General features: G+C 43.8%; 1 protein-coding gene across 6 annotated transcripts in view; it reads left to right on the top strand.

Moving 5' to 3' along the window:
- The window catches only part of EVA1A (eva-1 homolog A, regulator of programmed cell death), a 78,643-nt gene extending 58,996 nt beyond the window's left edge, over positions 1–19,647 (top strand). For 3 of the 6 annotated variants that reach the window (XM_081157020.1, XM_081157018.1, XM_081157019.1), the window contains 2 exons: positions 616–782; positions 16,181–19,645. In XM_081157020.1, coding sequence (XP_081013146.1) covers positions 677–782; positions 16,181–16,560 — 486 coding nt within the window. In that variant the 5' untranslated portion in view covers positions 616–676 and the 3' untranslated portion in view covers positions 16,561–19,645. Of the gene's footprint in view, positions 1–158; positions 354–615; positions 783–2,399; positions 2,470–16,180 lie in introns of those variants that run through there. The other 3 variants (XM_081157022.1, XM_081157021.1, XM_081157023.1) reach the window with 3 other exon arrangements.
- Positions 19,648–19,962: the final 315 nt, after the last annotated feature.

The following is a 19,962-nucleotide window of genomic DNA, read 5'->3' as shown; positions in this document are numbered from 1 at the left end:
CTGAACCCTGGTGGGAAGGTTCACCAGTGGGCAGTCTGGGGCAGTGCGTGTGCGTTTGGTTGGCCCATCGCAGTCACAGGTGGAGTCATGAAACTGTGGGCAGGGAGCGGGCTCGAGCTCCCAAGTTCTTGGGGGCATTTGAGAATGGGAAGGACTCTGGCAGGCCTGGAGTAGCCAGCTCAGACCCATTGCCGAGGACACACATTTGGCGACCTGTGGCATGAGGCACGCGGATCAAAGTACACAGGTGCCAACAGCTCAGGAGAAGCAGAGCCAGGCCGAGAGCCAGCTGCGCTTGGGGTTACAGTGCCTCAGGGCAAACAGGGAGAGTGCAATAAAAAGCAGCAGAAAAGGTGAGGGAGGAGTGCTGAGATGGGAAGTTGGGAGGATACGGGGAAGAGAACAGAGAAAGGCCAGGAAAAACGGACACTCAGGAGGTGCTCCCTCCTGGGAAGCCAAGAAGCTCTTTAGAGCAGAGGACAGGCCCCAGGCCCCTGGCTGGGAGGCCGGCTGGCATTTAGGAGACTAGCTCTTTGTTTTGAGCCCAGGCTACCTGGAACACAGCCTCGGGAAAGCGGAATGCCTTCTCATCACTCACTTTGTGTTCCCAAACAGAGGAGGAGAGAGGGAGGAGCCGCACTGATCCAGCCAGAGCATCTCCCGGAGGCGCCTCTGGATGCCCGCGGAGGCTGCCCCTCGCCGCAGCAGGGAGCCTCCGACTGCCCAGCGCGTGGACATGGCTTTGCTCAGCGACATCCTGGCCGCCTATTCCTTTGTCTCAGGTAGTTGTCCGGTCTCGGCTGGGCCGGGGCTGAGGCCTGGGGCTGGGGCCAGGGAGCATTCGGGAAAGAAATGCTGTGCAGTTATAGCAGAGGGGCTCTGCTCTGCCGAGTTTTGAGATGCAGGGTCCTCTGGGTTGAGAGTTAAGCGGGACATTCTCTAACTTGGCAGATGGGGAGTGGGGGGTGATAAGATGATAGGAGCTTATCTTGCTGAAAATGTTTGGTTTCCTTTTGGGCTGAAAAGAGTGAATGAAGTAGCCTGGGGCTGTTGTCTGCTTCTGTCATTACGCATTTAACTCCGATGTGAAAGGCCTGGTGGAGTGTCCCCAGCATGGCTCTTTCTGTGCAGTAGTTCTCAGCCCCACCCCGTGTGTGTGTGTGTGTGTGTGTGTGTGTGTGTGTGTGTGTGTGCATGCGCACGTGTCCTGCGTTTGGGGGGCTGTGTGAGGTGTTAGATGACCTTCTGGGAGGCACAGAGACAGAAGGTGTGAGTCTGGGAGAGTCTGCTCTTTGCCCCATCCTTGGGCCAAAGTTGTGCTTTTAGGAAGACGGCTGAGTTTCCCAAGATCATTCCTTGAGAACAGATGCTCTTCATATAATAGAAGCCATTTAAAAATATACGAAAACATACCTGAATCAAACTGAAATTCATGAAAAGTACATGACAGTGCTTACTGTTTTGAATAACCAAACTGATTTTCTACGGTTTGAATGAGTTTTTAATTGTTTCATAGTTTCTTTTTACTTTGTTTCACCTGATGTCTCTGAATGGTGTATAAAAAGAAAGGGACTGGAGTTCTGATTAGATGTCCTCCGGGCAAGGGCTGGTTTTGCTTTCTAGTTCTCTAGCCAAGGTTGATATGTGGTGACTTCAGGGTTCAGACGCAAAACCTGACATTTCTATTTACAAGGGAAAATGTGAGCCAGGGCTGAGACTAAGGGAAGCTCAGGGCTTCTTCTTGCGAGATGATCTTGGATGACGTGTAACCTGATTTTAGAAAGGAGGACTTCTCAGGGCATACTGGGCTGGCTCCTTCTGTTTTGCAAGATGCAACAGGTCGTCTGCCCATGCCTGGGGGTTAGGCTTCTCCCTTCTTGGATTAGCAAAGGCCAGGCCCTCAGTCAGCTCCTCACCTCCTTAAAGAAGCCTGGTGCCTGGGGCCTCCTTCCCCTGGCACCCACCATCAGAGGAATCTCAGCTTTGCCCTTTCTTTGAGGTTATTCTTGGGAAAAAGGACACTGGAGCTGGAAAAGAGATGTCTGAAACCCTGGTATCATGTGTTCACAAGCAAGTGAATGATGGTCCCTCCACTCTATAGTGAGGACACCCCTGAAAGGAAGTGAGTGCCAGAGAGGGTCTGGAGTTTTCAAGGCCTCAAAGGATACTTGCAAATCAGCTGTTGCAAGAAAATACCTCTGGTGAGAGCAAACAGGGTGCTGGACTTTGGAACTCTTCTCGGCACAAGAGGTACCTGGCAGCTTTCTATTCTGGCCGGCACGACCCTGAGTTGTGACCGTCGAGTGTGGTAACTCATTGAAGGCCTGGTGTTTACCGGTGTCTTATGATCTCGTAAAGTCTGAAAGGGTGCGTGGCCCTGTTTTCCTCTCTCTCCAACTTTTCTCCTTCCCACCCCACATGCTGGAGTTAAATCCTGCTCGGGATGCAGGAAGACAATGCTTCTTTTAAGTAAGTACAAGCTAAGCTTAAAAGAAGATGCAAGGAAATGGAAAGTAGAGCGGCTACAGTAAAATTATGTGTTCAATCCAATCAGCAGACTTGCCAGGTGAAAAATCGATTCTGATTTTGATGGGGAACACTGCCTGACCGTAAAGGAAATCAATAAAGAAACTGTAAACTGTGAGGGTAAATATAACAGAGAGAAATAATTGCTGTTTTAAAAGAAGACAATAGAATAAGTGGATCAGAAGCAATAAGAAAAGTTATTTGATAGAAGAAAATTGTAGAAAAATTTCCTAATCTTGTAGCTCTCTCATGTTCTCATCCTGCTGTGTCTGGTTTCCAACTACAGGGAGTTTTCAACTCCCACCCTTCCCAGCACATCAGTTGCCTCTGATCCTGTTCCACATGACCCATCATTTCAGCAACAAACTTGCTAACACACGTAACTCCCTTATTCCTTTGTCCAAATCAAGCAAATATAAACTCTGAGTGAATTTTACTTTTTCCCTCTGTGCTCAAATAACCAAATGCTGCTCCAGCTTTGCAAATGGACCTCCTTAGAAATTCATGGTCTCCAACCTCAGCTGAGCCTTTCAAATAGGGCGTCAGCATCTCTCTTTGCTTTTTGGATACATCTTGTTCCTATTTTTCACAGTAGCCAGTTCAAACCATGAGCATCCCAACAGTTTTAAATATCTGTTGATCAAAACATACCCTAAAAATAAATGGCAAATGCAAACTAAGAAAAAAAATATATAGCGTTGATGAAAGGTTGAAGTTTATAACGTATAAAGAGCTCTTACAAATCAATAAAAGGTAAGTATACTGAAATGAAAGTGGTCAACGGACAAGAATCAGCAGTTTGCCAAAGGAAAAATACAAATTGCTCATAAAACACAAACGGCTCAAATTCTAGCAGTTAAACAAATGCGAAATAAAAGCATCAGTGAGGTTAACATTTAATTTTACAAAATTCTCAAAGATATGAGTGATTAAGTATATAACTTCAGTTTTGGGGAAATGTGGGGAGGTAATTACTTGTACATGGTGCTGAGGGACTGTAAATTGCTGCAACCTCTCTAGAGAATGATTTATGAGTGTCTGTCAAAAACCTCAAAAACACATATACTATATAGTGAGCAATTCCTCCACATCTCAGAATTTATCCTGAGGACATAATTAGGGATAGAGGCAAAAATTTTACTATGAGGAAAGTTGATCTCAGAACTGTTTGTAATAGTAAAAAAAATATATTAAAAAAATGGGTGGATATTAATTGAAGTAGAAAGATGTTTATGATATGCTGTTAGTGAACAAGGCCTGTTATCATTCAGCATTTGCAGTATAATACCATTTACGTGTGTGTATTTCCATGTACATGTAACCACATTTTACTGTAAATTACACCTGGATGCTGGGGCTCTTTAAGTATCTGTCTGTGTATTTGGAATTTTTGTTTGCTTAGCTATATTTAAGTATTCTATACTTCATTGATATTACTTTTGTAATAAGTATTATTATTTTATTGGCATTTAAAATTTTGAATTTTATCATATATACATATTTTAAATTACCAGTTTCTTACTCTTTTCTGACTTTCAAACGGTGTATCTCAGTGCCTTTAACGTTACCCCTTGGATGAGCCAGGAGCATTCCACATTCACCCTAGCTAGAATCGAACACTGTTCTTCTCTTTAAACATACTCCTTCTTTCGTGTACCATTTAGGGCATCAGATACACCAGAAATATAAGTTTCAGCCTTTGAAACATTTTCACTGCCCGTATCCAATTGCTCAGGGTTGGTCCATTTTGCCTCTGAATGTCCCTCAAATGTGTCCCCTCCGCTTCATTCCCAACCCCATCATGTTTTTGTCTGCCTCGCCATAATCGCATTTTCCACGGCACCTGCCTCCAATCTTGCTTCACAGACTGTATTTTGTAGAAAATGATCTTTCCAAAATGTAGGTGTGATGATCGAATTCTTTTTATTTTTTAGAATCCTTTAGTGGATCCTCACTATCTCTGGGATGAAATTCAGGAAGCTTTGTATGATTTCACAGTTAGAATTGTTTTCATCTGCAAATAATAGAAAATTTCAATTTGGTGGCCTAAACACACAGGAGTTATGTTACCCACAAAACAAGAAGTCCGGAGGTAGGTGCTTGCTAGCATTAGTCCATGGCCTCAAAAATCTAGGCAACATACTTTACCTTAAATGTAGTTAGCAATGTCCATGTGATTCTCACGGCCTTTTTTTAATGCTTGTCATCTCATGGTTGCAAAGTGGCTGCTTTCGTTGCTTCACTCAAGATAAAAAAAAGCAGTAGAAGGAAGGATTTTCTAGTAGATCTGCTCTCATAGAACTATGTCACCTGGCCATCTCTAGCTGCAAGGAAGGCTGGAAAAAAAAATGAGAATTTTAGCTTTTTAAACCTCCAAACCAGTGGTTCATAACCAGGGGCAATTTTGCCCTATGGGAGGTGGAGGGTATTGCAGCCAATGTCTGGAGACATTGTTGGTTGTCACAACTGGAGCAGGGAGGGTGGCTGCTACTGATATCTAGCAGGTGGAGAAACATTCTGTAATGCTCAGGACAACCCCCCACAACGAAGAATTAACTGGTTCAAGATATCAGTAGTGCTAAAGTTGAAAAAGCATGCTCTAGAGTAGAGGCAAGCAAGGAAAAGGGTCTTGGGGATGGTTTGAGGTGCTCCAACCTGCAGTTTGTTATGTGCCTTCCAAGAGCTTTTAGGGTCTGACCTTGACATTTCCATGCCCTTATTTAGTCATAGCCCTCCCTGACCAAAGCCACACTCTAGTCTTTTTAAACCTCTTGCCTGACCTTTCCTCACCTCTTTGCTTTTACACAGTCATTTTCTTTTCCAAAGATTCTTCCTTCCAGGCCTGGACTCGCTGACTCCCTCCCAGTCTTTAGACCTGGGACAGTGTCATCCTCTCCCTTTACTCTCCACTTTGGCTGAGGCACCCATTTGTGTTCTCCAAAAATAGCTTTTTGTTTGTTTGTGTGTTTGTTTCCCTCTATCTTAGCACTTGGATTGGAAGCGTTAGCATTTCTGGTTTCAACTTTTGCAAGCAACCCCTTGGGATCATAACATCATTTATAATGAGAGTGATAATCTCATTAATAATAATAACCGCCGTAATAACTTCTAATAGGGTTGTTAGAAAGTTTAAATGGAATGATTGCTCTTTTCAATTTCATGTTTTGAATTGATAATACATTCTGCAGGCTCCCTCTTCCATTTCCTTTAGACTTTTCCTAAGTCACCTTCTCAGCGAGGTTAGCTCTGTCGCTCTGTCTGCCTCCTTCCCTCCAGCGTGCATTCAGCGCTTCATGTCCTCCTACCCATTTTTCCTGTTGTTTCCTGATCGCCACCTAACATATTACGTATTTTATTTATTTATCTTGTTTATTACCTGACTCTTCTATGAGAGCATAAGTTCCCAGGAGCACAGAACCTTTTCTGTCTTTTGTTGACGGCTATATCCTCAGCATCTAGAACAGTACCTGGCACCTATTAGATGCTCGACACATCAGTGCATGCACGTGGCTCAATGATCAAGCGATGGAAAAAGACCCACAGTGAGAAGTCTTACCCCAGAGCTGTCCCCTCCATCCAGTCCCCAAGTTTGACCCATCACTGGGTCTCTTTGCATCTTTCTATAGTTATTTGTGCAGATATAAGAAAACATGAACATGCACGCTCAGCCTCCCCCCTTTTATGCGCAGGTAGCAAAGCCTACATACTGTTTGCTACTTTGCTTTGTTCACGGAACAACATACCGTGAAGATGTGTCATATCAGTGTCTAGAGAGCTTCCACATTGTTTTAGACAACTACATATTGTTTCATTGTATATATGAACCACAGTTTAACCAGTTTGTTATTGATAGTCAGAGGGAATAGTTCATATCTTTTCAAACAGGGCAACAGAATCGTTGCAATAAATAACTGTTGCATACACGCATGTTCAAGTACTTTTGAAGAGTAAATTTCCAAAAGTGGAATTTCTGGACCAAAGTGTATATAAATGATTAATTAAGACAAATATTACCCAATTGCCATTTAAAGAGTTTTATCAGTTTACTCTTTATAAGTATAAGAAGGTCCTGCAATAGTATTTTCAAACTGTTGGATTTTTGACAGTCTGAAAGATGAAAAATAACATTCAATTGTCATTTAATTTCTGTTTTTCTAGGTGACGGGTCAGCAAACTTTTTCTTTAAATGGTCGGATAGTGAAGATTTTCAGCTTTGCAGGCTGTACAGTCTCTGTTCTAACTATTCAACTCTGCACTGTAGCTTGGGACAGACACAGAGAAAATATAAATGAATGTGTATGGCCCTGTGCCAATAATGAAACAGTAGCCGGCCAGGTTTGGCTTGTGAGCCACAGTGTGCCAATCCCTGCCTTAGGTGAGCATCTTTTCATATGTTTAAGGCCCATTTGTATTTATTATTCTGCTAACTATTCAGATCTTTTGTCCATTTTCTTTATTGGTTGTTGGTCTTTTTCTTAATGCTCTCCCTATGTGCTCTTTGTATTACATATTTCAAATATTTTTCCTGTTTGTCTTTTGACTTTGCTTATTGTAACTTTTTTCAATACAGAAATTTTGGAGGATCATTAATTTTTATTTATTTAACCAATATTCTTTGCAAGTGCAGCAGTGTGTACTGTGTAGCAGTAGCCAGAAAATGAATCACTTTTTCTATGAGCTCGTCATGAATGAGGTAGTCTCTCGTAAGCAAGGACCCTAACCCAACATCACTCAAATGATATTCACAAATATGGGGATTTTAGAAAGTACTGTAGTTTCTGTTTTATGTTATTCCCCTTTATGCTGGGAATCCTGTGAAGGCTGAGAACCTTTATGTCTCTAGCCCCAAAGGCATTGTAGACTCACAGTAAACTTTTGTGGAATAAATAACAATTTACTGACCTATAAAATTTGAAAAAATTTTTAACAGTTGGAATATCCCCTCCTGGAGAGGGTTTGGTGAAAGTGGTATTTTCATACACAACTCATAGTAAGATAAATTAATGTACCACTTTTGAAAAGCCACTTGGCAATATGTATCAAGAGATATAAAAATAGGTATCCTGTTTGACACAGAGATTCCTTTTCTGAGAATCTATTATAAGGAAACAAACAAGCAAGATTAGAAGTAGTGTTAAGCACAAAAATATTTCTTCCATCATTATTTTTAATTTAAAAAAATGCAACAACCTAAATACCTAAAGATAGAAAACCCTTTTTGGAACTCATGGTGCATTGGCTGGATAGACTACTATGTAGCAATTGTTAGGCCTGGTTGAGGGGAAGATGATGCACTAGTAAAGAAAGATGTTATATACTGTAGGAAATGTTTATCCTTGAGGGGAAGGATGAATAGGTGGAGCACAGAAGATTTTTAGGGCCATGAAAACACTCTATGTGACATGTAAACATGGCCCTGAACATTTGTCCAAACCCATAGGATGTAAATCTTTACACCAAGAGTAAATCTCAGGGTAAACTATAAACTTTGGGTGGTTATGATGTGTCAGTGGAGGTTCTCAATTGCAGCAAATGTACCACTCGAGCAGGGGGATGTTGATAATGGGAGAGGCTCTGCATGTGTGGGGCTGGGAGTATATGGGAAATCTCTGTACTATAACCACGCAAATATAAACAAATATCTACATGTTTCTATGAGAGAAAATAGGAGAGAAGAAAATTCTCTTTCCTACATATTCAGCTTGTGAGATTATGGTGATTTTATAAATGTTCCCCTCTACTCTTTTAATGTTGTACTGTTATATAGAGAGAAGTTGTGCATTATTCACGATTTAATTCAGTAAATAAAGAGACACGTAACATAAACAAGGCACTGTGCTGGATGCTCTGGAAATTCAAAGTGACTCACGGATTTTGCTTTCTCGCTGTAAATGTGGGAAAAATAATGGTTACATAACTAATTATAATACAACTACGTAAAGTGCTGCCTAGTTTGGAGGGGCTGATTCATCGCACTTTTCCTCCGTTTCCGACTCAGAGGAGCTGGAAAAGCGTCAGAGCACAGTATGAGCTGCTGCAGGGTTAAGCAGATCAGAGAGTGGGCCAGGGCTTCTGTCTGGCTCCGCTGAGTCCTAGGGCTGTAGGACTGACTAGGGCCTGTCCCACTGCAGGGGGAGAAAAGCGAGTGGGCGGGTCAGGATGAGGGCAGGGTCATGGGTAGCCCCTTCTGGGGTGCGTGTTGCTGCTGGGGGGGGGGGGCGGGGAAGGAGGGATAAGGGAAGAGAGGAGAAGATGAAAGAAGCGAAAGCGCAGGAACATACCCCACAGCCCACCTAGTGGGGACAGTGATTCAACAATGCTCCTTCCTCAGAAAGAGCAAGTCAGGGGTGGAGGGAGGAAGGAGGCTTCTCCAGCATTTCAGGGAGGGCAGGAGAGCTCGTGGTCTTCACTTTTCATGGGGAGGGGTGCAGAACCCCATAAAGAGACATCCTGCAGTGCCTTAAAGTTCAGAGAAGGGATTGTGCTGGATACTCCCTGATGCCACACAAGCCCCAGTGATTATCTTTAAGGCCTATTTGTAACACTCTTTCTTTTCCACTGAAGGGATTGCAAGCTTTGGGGCCAATAAGAAAGTTCAGGCAGGGGAAAGGTTCCACTTGCAGGGTGACCAGGGGACCTGGCCTGGACTGGTGTTGCTCTGTGTCCTGTAGAATCTGCAGGACTTGATCTGACCTCCAGGGGTGCAAACGATATTAGCCCCAGGACCTCCACATAGAGCCTCTTCCTGCCCAGGCAAACAATGATCCTGCAGGAAGCAAGATACAGCAATACATTTATTTTTATTTATTGAGGGAAAACAGCGACAATAGCCCTCCCCACTCTGCTTCCTGGGCAATTAACAGCTGTCTGGATCTGCTCAAGACCAGGGTAGGTCACTGGCCAAGAGGAAGTGACCTGGAGCAGAGAAGAGAAAACACAATCCCGATAGAGCTCCAGTTTTTATGTTTGCAGAAGAATAATGAAGAAAAGCAACACAGTTTATATCAGCTCTGAAAGTCAGCCCTGAGTCACCCGCTCAGGATCCGTGAGGCCCAGTAAACTCCCTTGTCCTCTGTGGCTGCTTCTACCCGGCCTCCCCCGGAACCGTGTCTGAGGTTGCTGTAGGCAAAAGAGGATGTTTTCTGATCAGGTGGCAGGACAGGATGGACTAGTTAAGCTAGAGGGAGAACAGTGGTTTGAAGATCCAGTTTGGTAACCACCTTCAAAGTTAACCTTTATAATAGGTGGGGTGAAGAGAGGGTGAGAGAGAGAAGACAGGGACAGACACTCGGGGCGAGAGGGTGGGGTGAGGAAAGGAAGGAAGGTAGAGAGGGAAGGAGGAAGGAACAGGTAGATTAGATAGATGGGCGGACAGAGGGAGGTAGATGATAGATGATAGATTGGTAGATTAGATAGATAGATAGATGATAGATAGATGATGATAGATAGATAGATGATAGATAGATAGATGATAGATAGATAGATAGATAGATAGATAGATAGATAGATAGATAGATAGATAGATAGATAGATGATAGATGATGATAGGTAGATAGATAGATAGATGATAGATAGATAGATAGATAGATAGATAGATAGATAGATAGATAGATAGATAGACAGATAGACAGATAGACAGATGATAGATAGATAGATAGATAGATAGATAGATAGATAGATAGATGATAGATAGATGATAGATAGATGATAGATAGATAGATAGATAGATAGATAGATAGATAGATAGATAGATAGATAGATAGATGATAGATAGATAGATAGATGATAGATAGATAGATAGATGATAGATAAAAAAAGAAAGGAAGGAAAGGAGGCAGGAAAGAAAGAACACAAGTGAGCTATCATTTACTTAATGCCTCTCTTTGCCAGGATCTGGGGCAATCCCTTTTTGCCGGTCACCTGAAATACCTTTAACCTTGAGCACGATTCAGCAGGGTAGGCAGGACTGTTATCTTTGTTTGAAAGGTCGGGCTGAGATGAGGCTCCAGATGCAGGTCTGCCTGATGGTTTTCCTCTCTAGTGAAAGCATCGGTTTGCAAATCTTCCTAGAAAGCCCTCTCGGATCTCCGTATCCCCACTTCGCTTTTCTACTCACGTTTGTGTTTCCAGAGATCCCTCTCCATGATTCTCTTGTAGCACTTCCCGTGGTACTGGGACCGGCGGGTCAGCTTCCCTGCTGGAATGTTAAGCTCCTCAAGGCAAGAGCTCTCTCAGTTCTCCCTGTGTTTGCTGAAGATCAGCTGGGCAGAGTCAGTTTCAGGCTTCTCCACTGCATTCATTCATTCATTTATTTATTTTTATTGAAATATACTTAACATATATTATTGCGTAGATCTGTGGTGACAGCGTGTTGATTTGCTACATTTATGTATTGCAAAATGAATACCATCGTCACATGAGCTAACACCTCCATCATGTCACATAATTATTATCACTGTTTTGTGCTAAGAACATTAGAGATCCACTCTCTTAGCAACTTTGCAGTCTGTAACACAATACTGTGGTCTATAATCACTATGCTGTTGTCTAGAATCACTGTGCCTTGGATCTCCAGGACTTATTGACTAGTTGCAAATTTGTACCTTTAAACAGCATCTCCCCAATTCCCCTGCTCTGCAGTCCCTGGTCATCAGCATTCTACTCTGTTTTTATGAGTTCAACTTTTTTAGGTTCCACATATTAGTGATATGAACAGTATTTTTATTTGTTAATATATCTCAATTTTAGCATAGTCCTCCCAAAATCCATCCATGTTGTACCAAATGGCAGGATTTTTCTTATTTAGGGCTGAATTTTCATATATATATGTGTATATATACACATATATATATGTGTGTGTGTGTATGTGTATTCTTCCATCTGCTGATGGACACTTAGGTTGTTTCCATGTGTTGGTCATTGTAAATAATGCTGCTATGAACATGGGAATGCAGGTTTCTCTTTGAGATAGTGATTTCATGTGCTTCTTTGTTCTTGCTCACCTCATTAGATGCATAAAAAGGACTTGATGAACTACAACAACATACTTTGATGATAAAACCCTCAACAAATTGGGTCTAAAAGGAACATACCACAATATAATAAAATCCTAACTGACAAACCCACAGCTAACATCATAACATTGGTGAAAGATTGAAAGCTTTCAATTGCATACAAAAGCTCCACCCTTTTACTTCCCTCTTTATATTCTTGATGTCACAATTTATCTCTTTTTATATTGTGTCTTTATTAACAGATTGTAGTAGTTAACATTATTTTTACTTCTTTAACCTTTAACCTTTATCCTATAATTAAGTGGCTAACACACTATCCTATTACAGAACTAGAGTTTTCTAAGTCTGACTATATATTTACCTTTACAAGTGTGTTATATACTTTCATATGTTTTCATGTCACTAATTGGCATCTTTTAATTTCAGCTTGAAGGACTCCTTTCAGCATTTCTTGCAAGGCAAATCTAACGGTGATGAGCTCCCTCTGCTTTTGTTTCTTCGGAAAACGTATCCCTCCTTCATATCTGGATAACTTTTCCAGATAGAGTATTCTTGGCTGGCAATTTCCCCTCCAACACTTTGAATGTGTCATTCTACTTTCCTGGCCTGTAGGATTTCTGCTGAGAAATCTGGTGATGGCTTAGTGAGGGTTCCTGTGGAGGTTACAGTATTTTCTCAGCTGCTTTTAGGAATCTTTCTTTCTTTGATTTTTGACAGTTTCATTATAATGTGTCTTGGAGAAGGTCTTTTTGCGTGAGATTAAAGGGTGATCTGTTGACTTTGTGAACTTGGATGCCCATGTCTCTCCCCAGGGTTGGGAAGTTCTCAGCTATTCTTCAAATAAACTTTCGGATCCCTCCCTCCTGTTTTCTCCTCTGGACACCTATTATGCTAATAGTTGTATGTTTGATTGAATCCCATAGATCATCATGTAGGCTTTCTTTACTTTTTTTCATTCTTTTTCCTTTGTTCACCTCTAATTGGGTTATTTCAAGGTTTCTATCATCTAGGTTGCTCATTCTGTCTTCCATTTGATCTGCCCTGCTGCAGTTTCCCTGTACTGAAATTGTTTCATTCATTGAATTTTTCAGCTCCAGAATTTGTGTTTGGTTCTTTTTTATAGTTTCTGTCTCTTTGCTAAACTTCTCATTTTGTTCACGTTTGTTTGTTTTTTCCCTCCCTGATTTTGTTGTATTGTCTTTGGTGTTTGTCTTTCATTGTTTCCTCAAAAGAGCTATTTTGAATTTTTTCCCACTAGATTGCAAGATTCCGTGCCTTTGAGCTCAGTTATTTGAAAGGTTATTATCTTTTGGTGATGGCTTTATTATTTAATTCTTCATGTTCCTTAGTTTTGTATTGCTGATTTTGCTTTTGTGTAGGGAACAGCTCCTCAAATCTTCACTAGTTGCTTTCACATGAGGTATATTGTTTATTGATCCTGTTATATCTGGGGTACTCTTTGACATTGTATTTATACACCTGCTCCACATTTCTTGCTGCTGCTTCTAGCAGAATTCTTAAGCTTTTATGTCTTTTCTGGTTTTTACAACTTACCTGGTTGGTTGCTGGAAACTTCTCTTTTGTTTCCAGAAGGTGGTGCTATAGATCAAGTTTCTGGTTTCTCTCTTGCCCACAGATCCTGTTCTGTTTTTCTGATAGCACTCCATTTACCAAACTCACTTGCTGCCAATCTTGGAGAGTGTGCAAGGAGCCACCGCAGAGTGGGGCAGATGTGGGTTTAGCACTTGGGGTATTGAGGGTGCCTGCCAGCTGGTGGAGAGATCCTTGGCTGAAGTCTCCCAGAGGCTCCTGGGTGGACTTGCTGCTGAACTCCTGAGTGTAGCCAACAGTAAACCTGTCACTTTAATGCCCTTTGATATTTTTACCTGCCTTTCCTGATCTCGTCCCTCCTTCCAGTCATGGAGATCCTGCATCAATACTCTGGGTGTTGAAGAGAAATAGTTTTTTTCTGCAGCACCCAGCACAGCTGGGGTAGCTGGGCATTCACACACTGATCTCTTCCCACTATGGAAAGGTCTCCATGGGATAGTCAGTCCTGTGCTCTGTCACTTTAGGAGAGGGGCAGTGCTGGAAGTTTCTCTTCCCCTTTCTGCTGAATGCCAACTCATTTTGTTTGTTTGCTCCGATGGTGTACTATAATCTCCCCTGTGGAAGGATGGATTTACACATTCTCTCTGTCTATGTTTGCCCAAGTCAGCACTCTCTAGGTTTTCCTCAACCTCTTTGGGAGGGTTCAGGACAAGCTTGCTAGCTCTGCTGGTTCTGCAGCTGAAACTGAGGTGGTTCAGCCTATGACCAGATGACAGATGGGCAAGATTCTTCCTGGGTCCCTTGGCACATGTTGTTTGAACACACAACTCCCACAGAGAAACTTTTGTTTGTTGATGGATGCCTAATTAGTTGTTAAAAAGGGGGAGGGAGCAAAAAGGAGAGATGGCTTACTTGCTGATGTCACTGCCCTTTCCCTGCATTTGCATCGCTTGTTGACTATCCTTGTATTGACTATTCTTGTTTTCTGTTTTCTTCTCTACTCTTCTCTTTGTACCTATAATTTTTATTTATTTACATCCCTGTCATTTTGGTGGGGGTTTTAGAGAGAAGGGGGGATCATAAACACGTATGTTCAATATGCTGTGTTTGGACTGATAGAGCATTTTGGGGTACAATTTAGAATGCATAAAAGTTTGAAATGCCTATGCCCTTTGATGCAGCCATTTCTAGATAACTAACCTGTAGAAATAATTCTACTTGTGCATAAAGAGATGTATACAAGAACACTGACTCTAGCATTGATCATAATGGTGAAAAATTAGAAACAATTTATATGCTATCAATAAAAAGATTGTTAGATAAACTTTGATACGTCTATACTACAGAATACTGTGCAGCGGGCAAAAAGAATGCTGCCCTGGCTGGGTAGCTCAGTTGGTTGGAGCATCTTCCCATACAACAAAAGGTTGTGGGTTCGATCCCTGGTCAGGGTACATATGGGAGGCAACCAATCGATGTTTCTCTCTCTTTCTCTCTTCCTTCCTTTCTCTTTAAAATCAATAAATCTGTCCTCAAGTGAGGATAAAAAGAGTTTAAAAAAGAATGCTGTTGGCATGTCTGGAAATCTCTTTAAGAGATATCCTTAAATTTAGAAAGCAAATGTGAATCATATATGACCTCACTTACAGTCTCAAAACCCCCACAAAACAATGTCTATTCTAATTCAAACTTACCAGTGAATATAGATTATGGAAGACCAAATTGCTGGTGTCAGTTGTAGGTCCTGTGAGATTGACCATGCTCTGTGACTCAAGGCCAGGCATGTCCCATGTTCTCACACTTACCTAGAACGGGAAAGCTGTTCACCCAAAGGCTCTCATTCTGTTGAGCACGTCATACAGCGATCATCACGGGGCACACTAAGCATATTACTTATCTATGAGATGATTATTTTCTTCTCTCACCAAGGAAGAGCTCAGATTCCTCCTCTGCAAATTAACCTGACCAGGTCATTCCATAATGCCTACACTGGCTTTCAATACGTGATTGTATAAATTATGACTGCATAGCAACTTGCCTCCAAACTTAAGTGACTTAAAGCAACATACATTTATTATCTCTCAGTGTCTGCGGGTCAGGGATCTGGGTTTGGCTTGGCTGGGTTCTCTCATTCAAGGTCTCCCACAAGGCTTCTGCAAGGCCAGGGCTGTGGTCACCACCTCAAGGCTCCACCAGGGGGATTCACTTCCAAGCTCACTCACTTGGCTATTGACATGATGTAAGTTCTTTGCAGGCTGTTAGCCAGAGGCCATGCTTAGTTCCTTGTTACGTGGGCCTCTCTGTGGGGCAGCTTGCAACATGGCAGCTGGTTTCATCAGGCTGAGCAACTGCGAAGAGCCAGAGAAAGAGCATGAACAAGTTGAAAGTCTTGTGTCACCTAATCTTAGACTCACCCATCACCTTTGCCCTGTTCTGTTTGTTAGAAGTCAGTCACTGGGTCCAGCCGGCTAGGTCTGGCCCTCAAAGGGAGGGCCTTGCATAGAAGTGTGAATACCAAGAAGTGAGTGGGGAGGGGCGTCTTAGAAGCTGCTTACATTTGCTGACCAGGCCTGTCGTGGTGTATTTAGAATAAAGGAGACCCTTTCACCTTGGCCTTATTTCTAAATTTATTATCAAAAGAGGAGGAATTGGAAGACCGCGACGACGAAGAAGCCGCCGCCTACAAATATGATTAATAGGTTATTCAAGGGGTCGCTGGAGGAAAGTCAGAAGCAAAGGTTTTTCTAGTAGAGGCCCCAGTGAGCTTCAGACAGATACATCTCTTAATCAAATGACACCTAAGCACAGTCGCTTCCTTATGGTAGGTGCTAAATATTTTTCTCTTAGCTTTTCATTTTGAAATAATTTCCTATTTAAAGTTGCAAGAAGAGTAAAGGAATCTCAGACACTCGTTACCCAGATTCACCATTGGGGGTGGGGGTGGTAAGTCTGTGTTGAATGCATGGTGCAGTGGGTCACAGGGGAAGGCACTATTTGCAATATAAAAAGCTTCGGGGTCTGGTGAGAGGTGTAAGGGGGGTGGGTGGTGGAGCTGTCATCTCTCAAATGCGTGCTTTCTGCTCCCGCAGAGAACCCCGAGCGAGCAGCCCTGTACTTCGTGTCGGGCGTGTGCGTGGGCCTGGTCCTCACGCTGGCCGCGCTGGTGACCAGGCTCTCCTGCCGCACGGACTGCCGGCGGCGGCGGCGGCCCCGAAAGAGGTTCCTGCAGGACCCCGAGAGCAGCAGCGACAGCAGCGACAGCGAGGATGGCAGCTCGGACACGGCGTCTGACCTCTCGGTCCGGAGACACCGGCGCTTCGAGCGGACTTTGAACAAGAACGTGTTCACGTCGGCGGAGGAGCTGGAGCGCGCGCAGCGGCTGGAGGAGCGCGAGCGCATCCTCAGGGAGATCTGGATGAACGGGCAGCCCGAGGTGCCGGGCACCCGCAGCCTCAACCGCTACTACTAGGGCGGCCGGCCCGCACCGCTGGAAGCTGCCCGCCCGCGCCCGCGCCCGCGCCCGCCCCGGGAAGGAGAAGGGCTGCAGGCAGGGGGCGCTCAAGGAGCAGAACGCGGTTCTTCCGCGGGCACTGCGGGCGCCCGAGAGACGCAGGACGCCCCCCCGCCCCCCCAGTTTTCTAGCCACGAGGACTGATTTCCTGCTTTTGACTGAGTGGCCGGAGAAGTAGAAACACCAAGTCGGTTCATCATCAACCTTTCCAGGGCTCGGAATGGTGCTGAAAACCCCTCTCCAACAGCGCGGACGGAGAGGAGAGAAATGGGGTTCTCCTGGATTTCTGGGGACCCCGCTGCTGCGCATTGTTTCTTTACCACGGGAAAGGCGATGGCAGCGTGGGGCTGGGGACAGCCGGGCGGACCCCACCCGGCCAACGCGGTTTTCTCACTGAGCCACGCTGGGGGGCGGAGGGGGGACTCTGGTCCACGAAGCGCGAGCCGCGCTCATTATTTAAGGCTGATTTTTTTTTAAATCGCGTGTTGCAAAGGCAACCTCGTCCGTCTTAACTGGCGCCTCAGGGATTAAAATCCTATTTTTTAAGTACAGTTTCCACTTCATGAAAATGAATAGAATTAATGGATTATGGGCGATGTGTCAGTGAACGAGACGATGTCAGTAACCTCAAAGGATGAAGGGTTTTATTTTAAATAGTTTATTAAAAAAATATATTAACATGGATATTTGAAAATGCTGCATAAGAATAAAAGCTGTGTGTGTGTCTCCCCCCCCCCCCTTTGGAGAGAAGAAAATTTTGTTATGACTCTAGATAATCACGATTTTAAACATTTTGTTAAAAAAAACAAAACAAAAACAAGTCTGGATTTCCAAGAAAAGAATTGGCATGGGAGGTGAGGAGTAGCGCCGAGATCGGGATGGGAAGGAAAAAAAATAAATGTTACATAAAATCTTTTTTGGTTGCCTGTCTGTCTCTGTGGTTATCTTAAAGGGCGGCTCTTTGGTACAGGTGGGTTTGGTCTCTTGCCAGGCCCTTCAAATAAGCGGAGAATGGGTAGAAATGGAGAAACTGAGAAATGGAGCAGCGGCCCCCATGTGACCAGGGGCTTTTCATTTTCTGTATGTTGCGTGTTATGGTTACAGTCCAGCTGAGTAATGGTCAAGCAGATAGAGAACTAGAAGACTTACCTAAAGCTAGAAATAAGACGGTGGCCCCCTATGGAGAGGAGACGTTGGTAGGGAAGGAAGAGGGGCAGAGCTGTGCCACATTAGAGATGGATTACAGGGGGGAAAGTAGCCCCCCCCCCAGCCTGATAGAGACAGTGAATTCTATCTGTCTGTCCGCTCCCTTCTCTTGACAGGCAGTGGGTTCCATAGCCTGTCTGGATGCTTCAGAGCTTTCCTACTGGGAGGCCGTCCTTTGTCTGTTGGCTTCATAGCCATGCTGAGCGGATGGTCCAGAGACATCTTCTACTGGGGGGTCTACTGCTTTAGTTACCTACTCTCTGAGATAGGCACTTGGTAGGGCTGTCTTACAAAGTGAACCATCACATACCTCTATTTGCCAAGGGAGCAATACAGTTTGCTTGAAACCTTCTCAATGGCTGGCCAGATTATGTCATTTTGGGTGGCCTCATTGGCTAGTAACAACTGTCCAAAATCTTGTTAAATCAGCATCTCTGAATCTGGGGTCCCACTTTCGTGGTTTCAAGTTCCTGGACAGCAATGCAGGAACCATCCCTTTCCCCCTTGGCTTTAGATGAACATATCTTGGTCTCTGGCTCTTAGAAAAATGAAACAACGGGAGCTGCCTCCCTCCGCTGCAGACACCCAAAGCTGGCAATGGGGAGGGATATGGCCCTTGTAAGGCAGGGGCTACTGGGGCTGCAGTGGTGGAGGTGTTCGAGGAGGCTCTGGGGCATCTGGCTTTCCCAGTTCTCCAGTATCCAGATGCCTTTCTACCAAGTTCATAAAGTTTCCATTTTTAGGGTGGTGGGGGCTTTGTCTGAGGGAAAATGCACTAGGCAATAGTTCAGCTCACTGCTTTACTTCTATATACCAGCAATTCCAGCTTGTCAGCCAAAGACAGAAAAACCTCCACTGTGTTCTTCCTGTTCTTGACTCAAGCAGTTTCACGGTTTAGATCTGTCACTTACTCCTGGTTCCAGTTTCTGTATTAGGACACTTTAATTTGCAACAGAAAGATACCTAACTTAAGAGCATTTACTGGGAATCGAGCCTGAAACCCAGGGCATGTACCCTGACCGGGAATCGAACCTTGACCTCCTGGTTCATGGGCTGATGCTCAACCATTGAGCAACACCCCCAGGGCAACACTGATGTGGGAGAGACACACACCGGCCGGGGATTGAACCTGCAACCCAGATACAAGCCCTTGATGGGGAATCAAACCTGCGACCCTCAGGCGCACAGGCCAATGCTCTAACCACTGAGCCACGCAGGCCAGAGCTAAAGTTTTGAATTAATAAACTAATAAAGACTAGGAGAATAGGAAATAAGGCCTGTTGCAGCGTGCTGTCCTACAGAGCCTCTAAGTCTTAATTGTTTGTGACAAACATGATTTTAAGTTTATGAAGGTCCGCTTTATCTGCTTTCATTTATTGTTTTCTCTACCGTTAATCATTTCCTTGTCTCTTTCAACTTTAGAGTCTCCCACCCTCTTCTACATCAATTCATATGTGACCATGTGGTACGACTGTCACTCTACTTTTCAAGTTCAATTCAATTCAGCACTGAGAGTCTTACAAAGTTCTTACAGGTTTCTAAGGAATGGATGTTCCTTCTTGAAATTACAGTGGCTGTTCTTAACCTCATTGGTGATCAATTTTCTAGTTCCTCAGGCTTGGAGAAATAAAGAGAAAGTTTTAAAGCTTCACTGGGAGTGTGCCTCTTCTATTCCAAAACAGCCACATCATATGTCTATTATTCCGAAGTTCACGATCATCTTAGTTTCGCTTGATCTGAGGCACTTGACCCTCAGATGCATTAACTATCATCCAATCACTGCGAGGGGAACCACCAGGCAAAAGCCTCCTTTCTTGGCCATCTGTTCCTTTTTGTTTCCTTTCTTTCAGCCGTAGGGAGAGATCTGAGACTAACAGTGGCAACAAATAAAATACAAAATGACCTGCACTTCCAACTCCCATTTGAAAAACACAAGGAACTCTGAGGCTCTAAGAAGAAAGATTTCTCTGGGCCCAAAGCCAGGCCCCATATCTGGGAGCCCATTCAGAGTCAGTATTGCACAACCAGCCCCACATAGTCAAAAAGAAGTGGTGATGAACGAAAATATTTCCTTTGTGCTCCTTCCAATTTGCATTGTTTTTGTAGTCTCTGGTCTTTTCACGGAGAGTATCTGACGCCTTGGCATCACCAAGT

Source organism: Miniopterus schreibersii, assembly GCF_964146895.1.
Source record: "Miniopterus schreibersii genome assembly, chromosome: 13".
Taxonomy (NCBI): Eukaryota; Metazoa; Chordata; class Mammalia; order Chiroptera; family Miniopteridae; genus Miniopterus; species Miniopterus schreibersii.
This window is presented reverse-complemented; position numbering and strand designations above follow the sequence as displayed.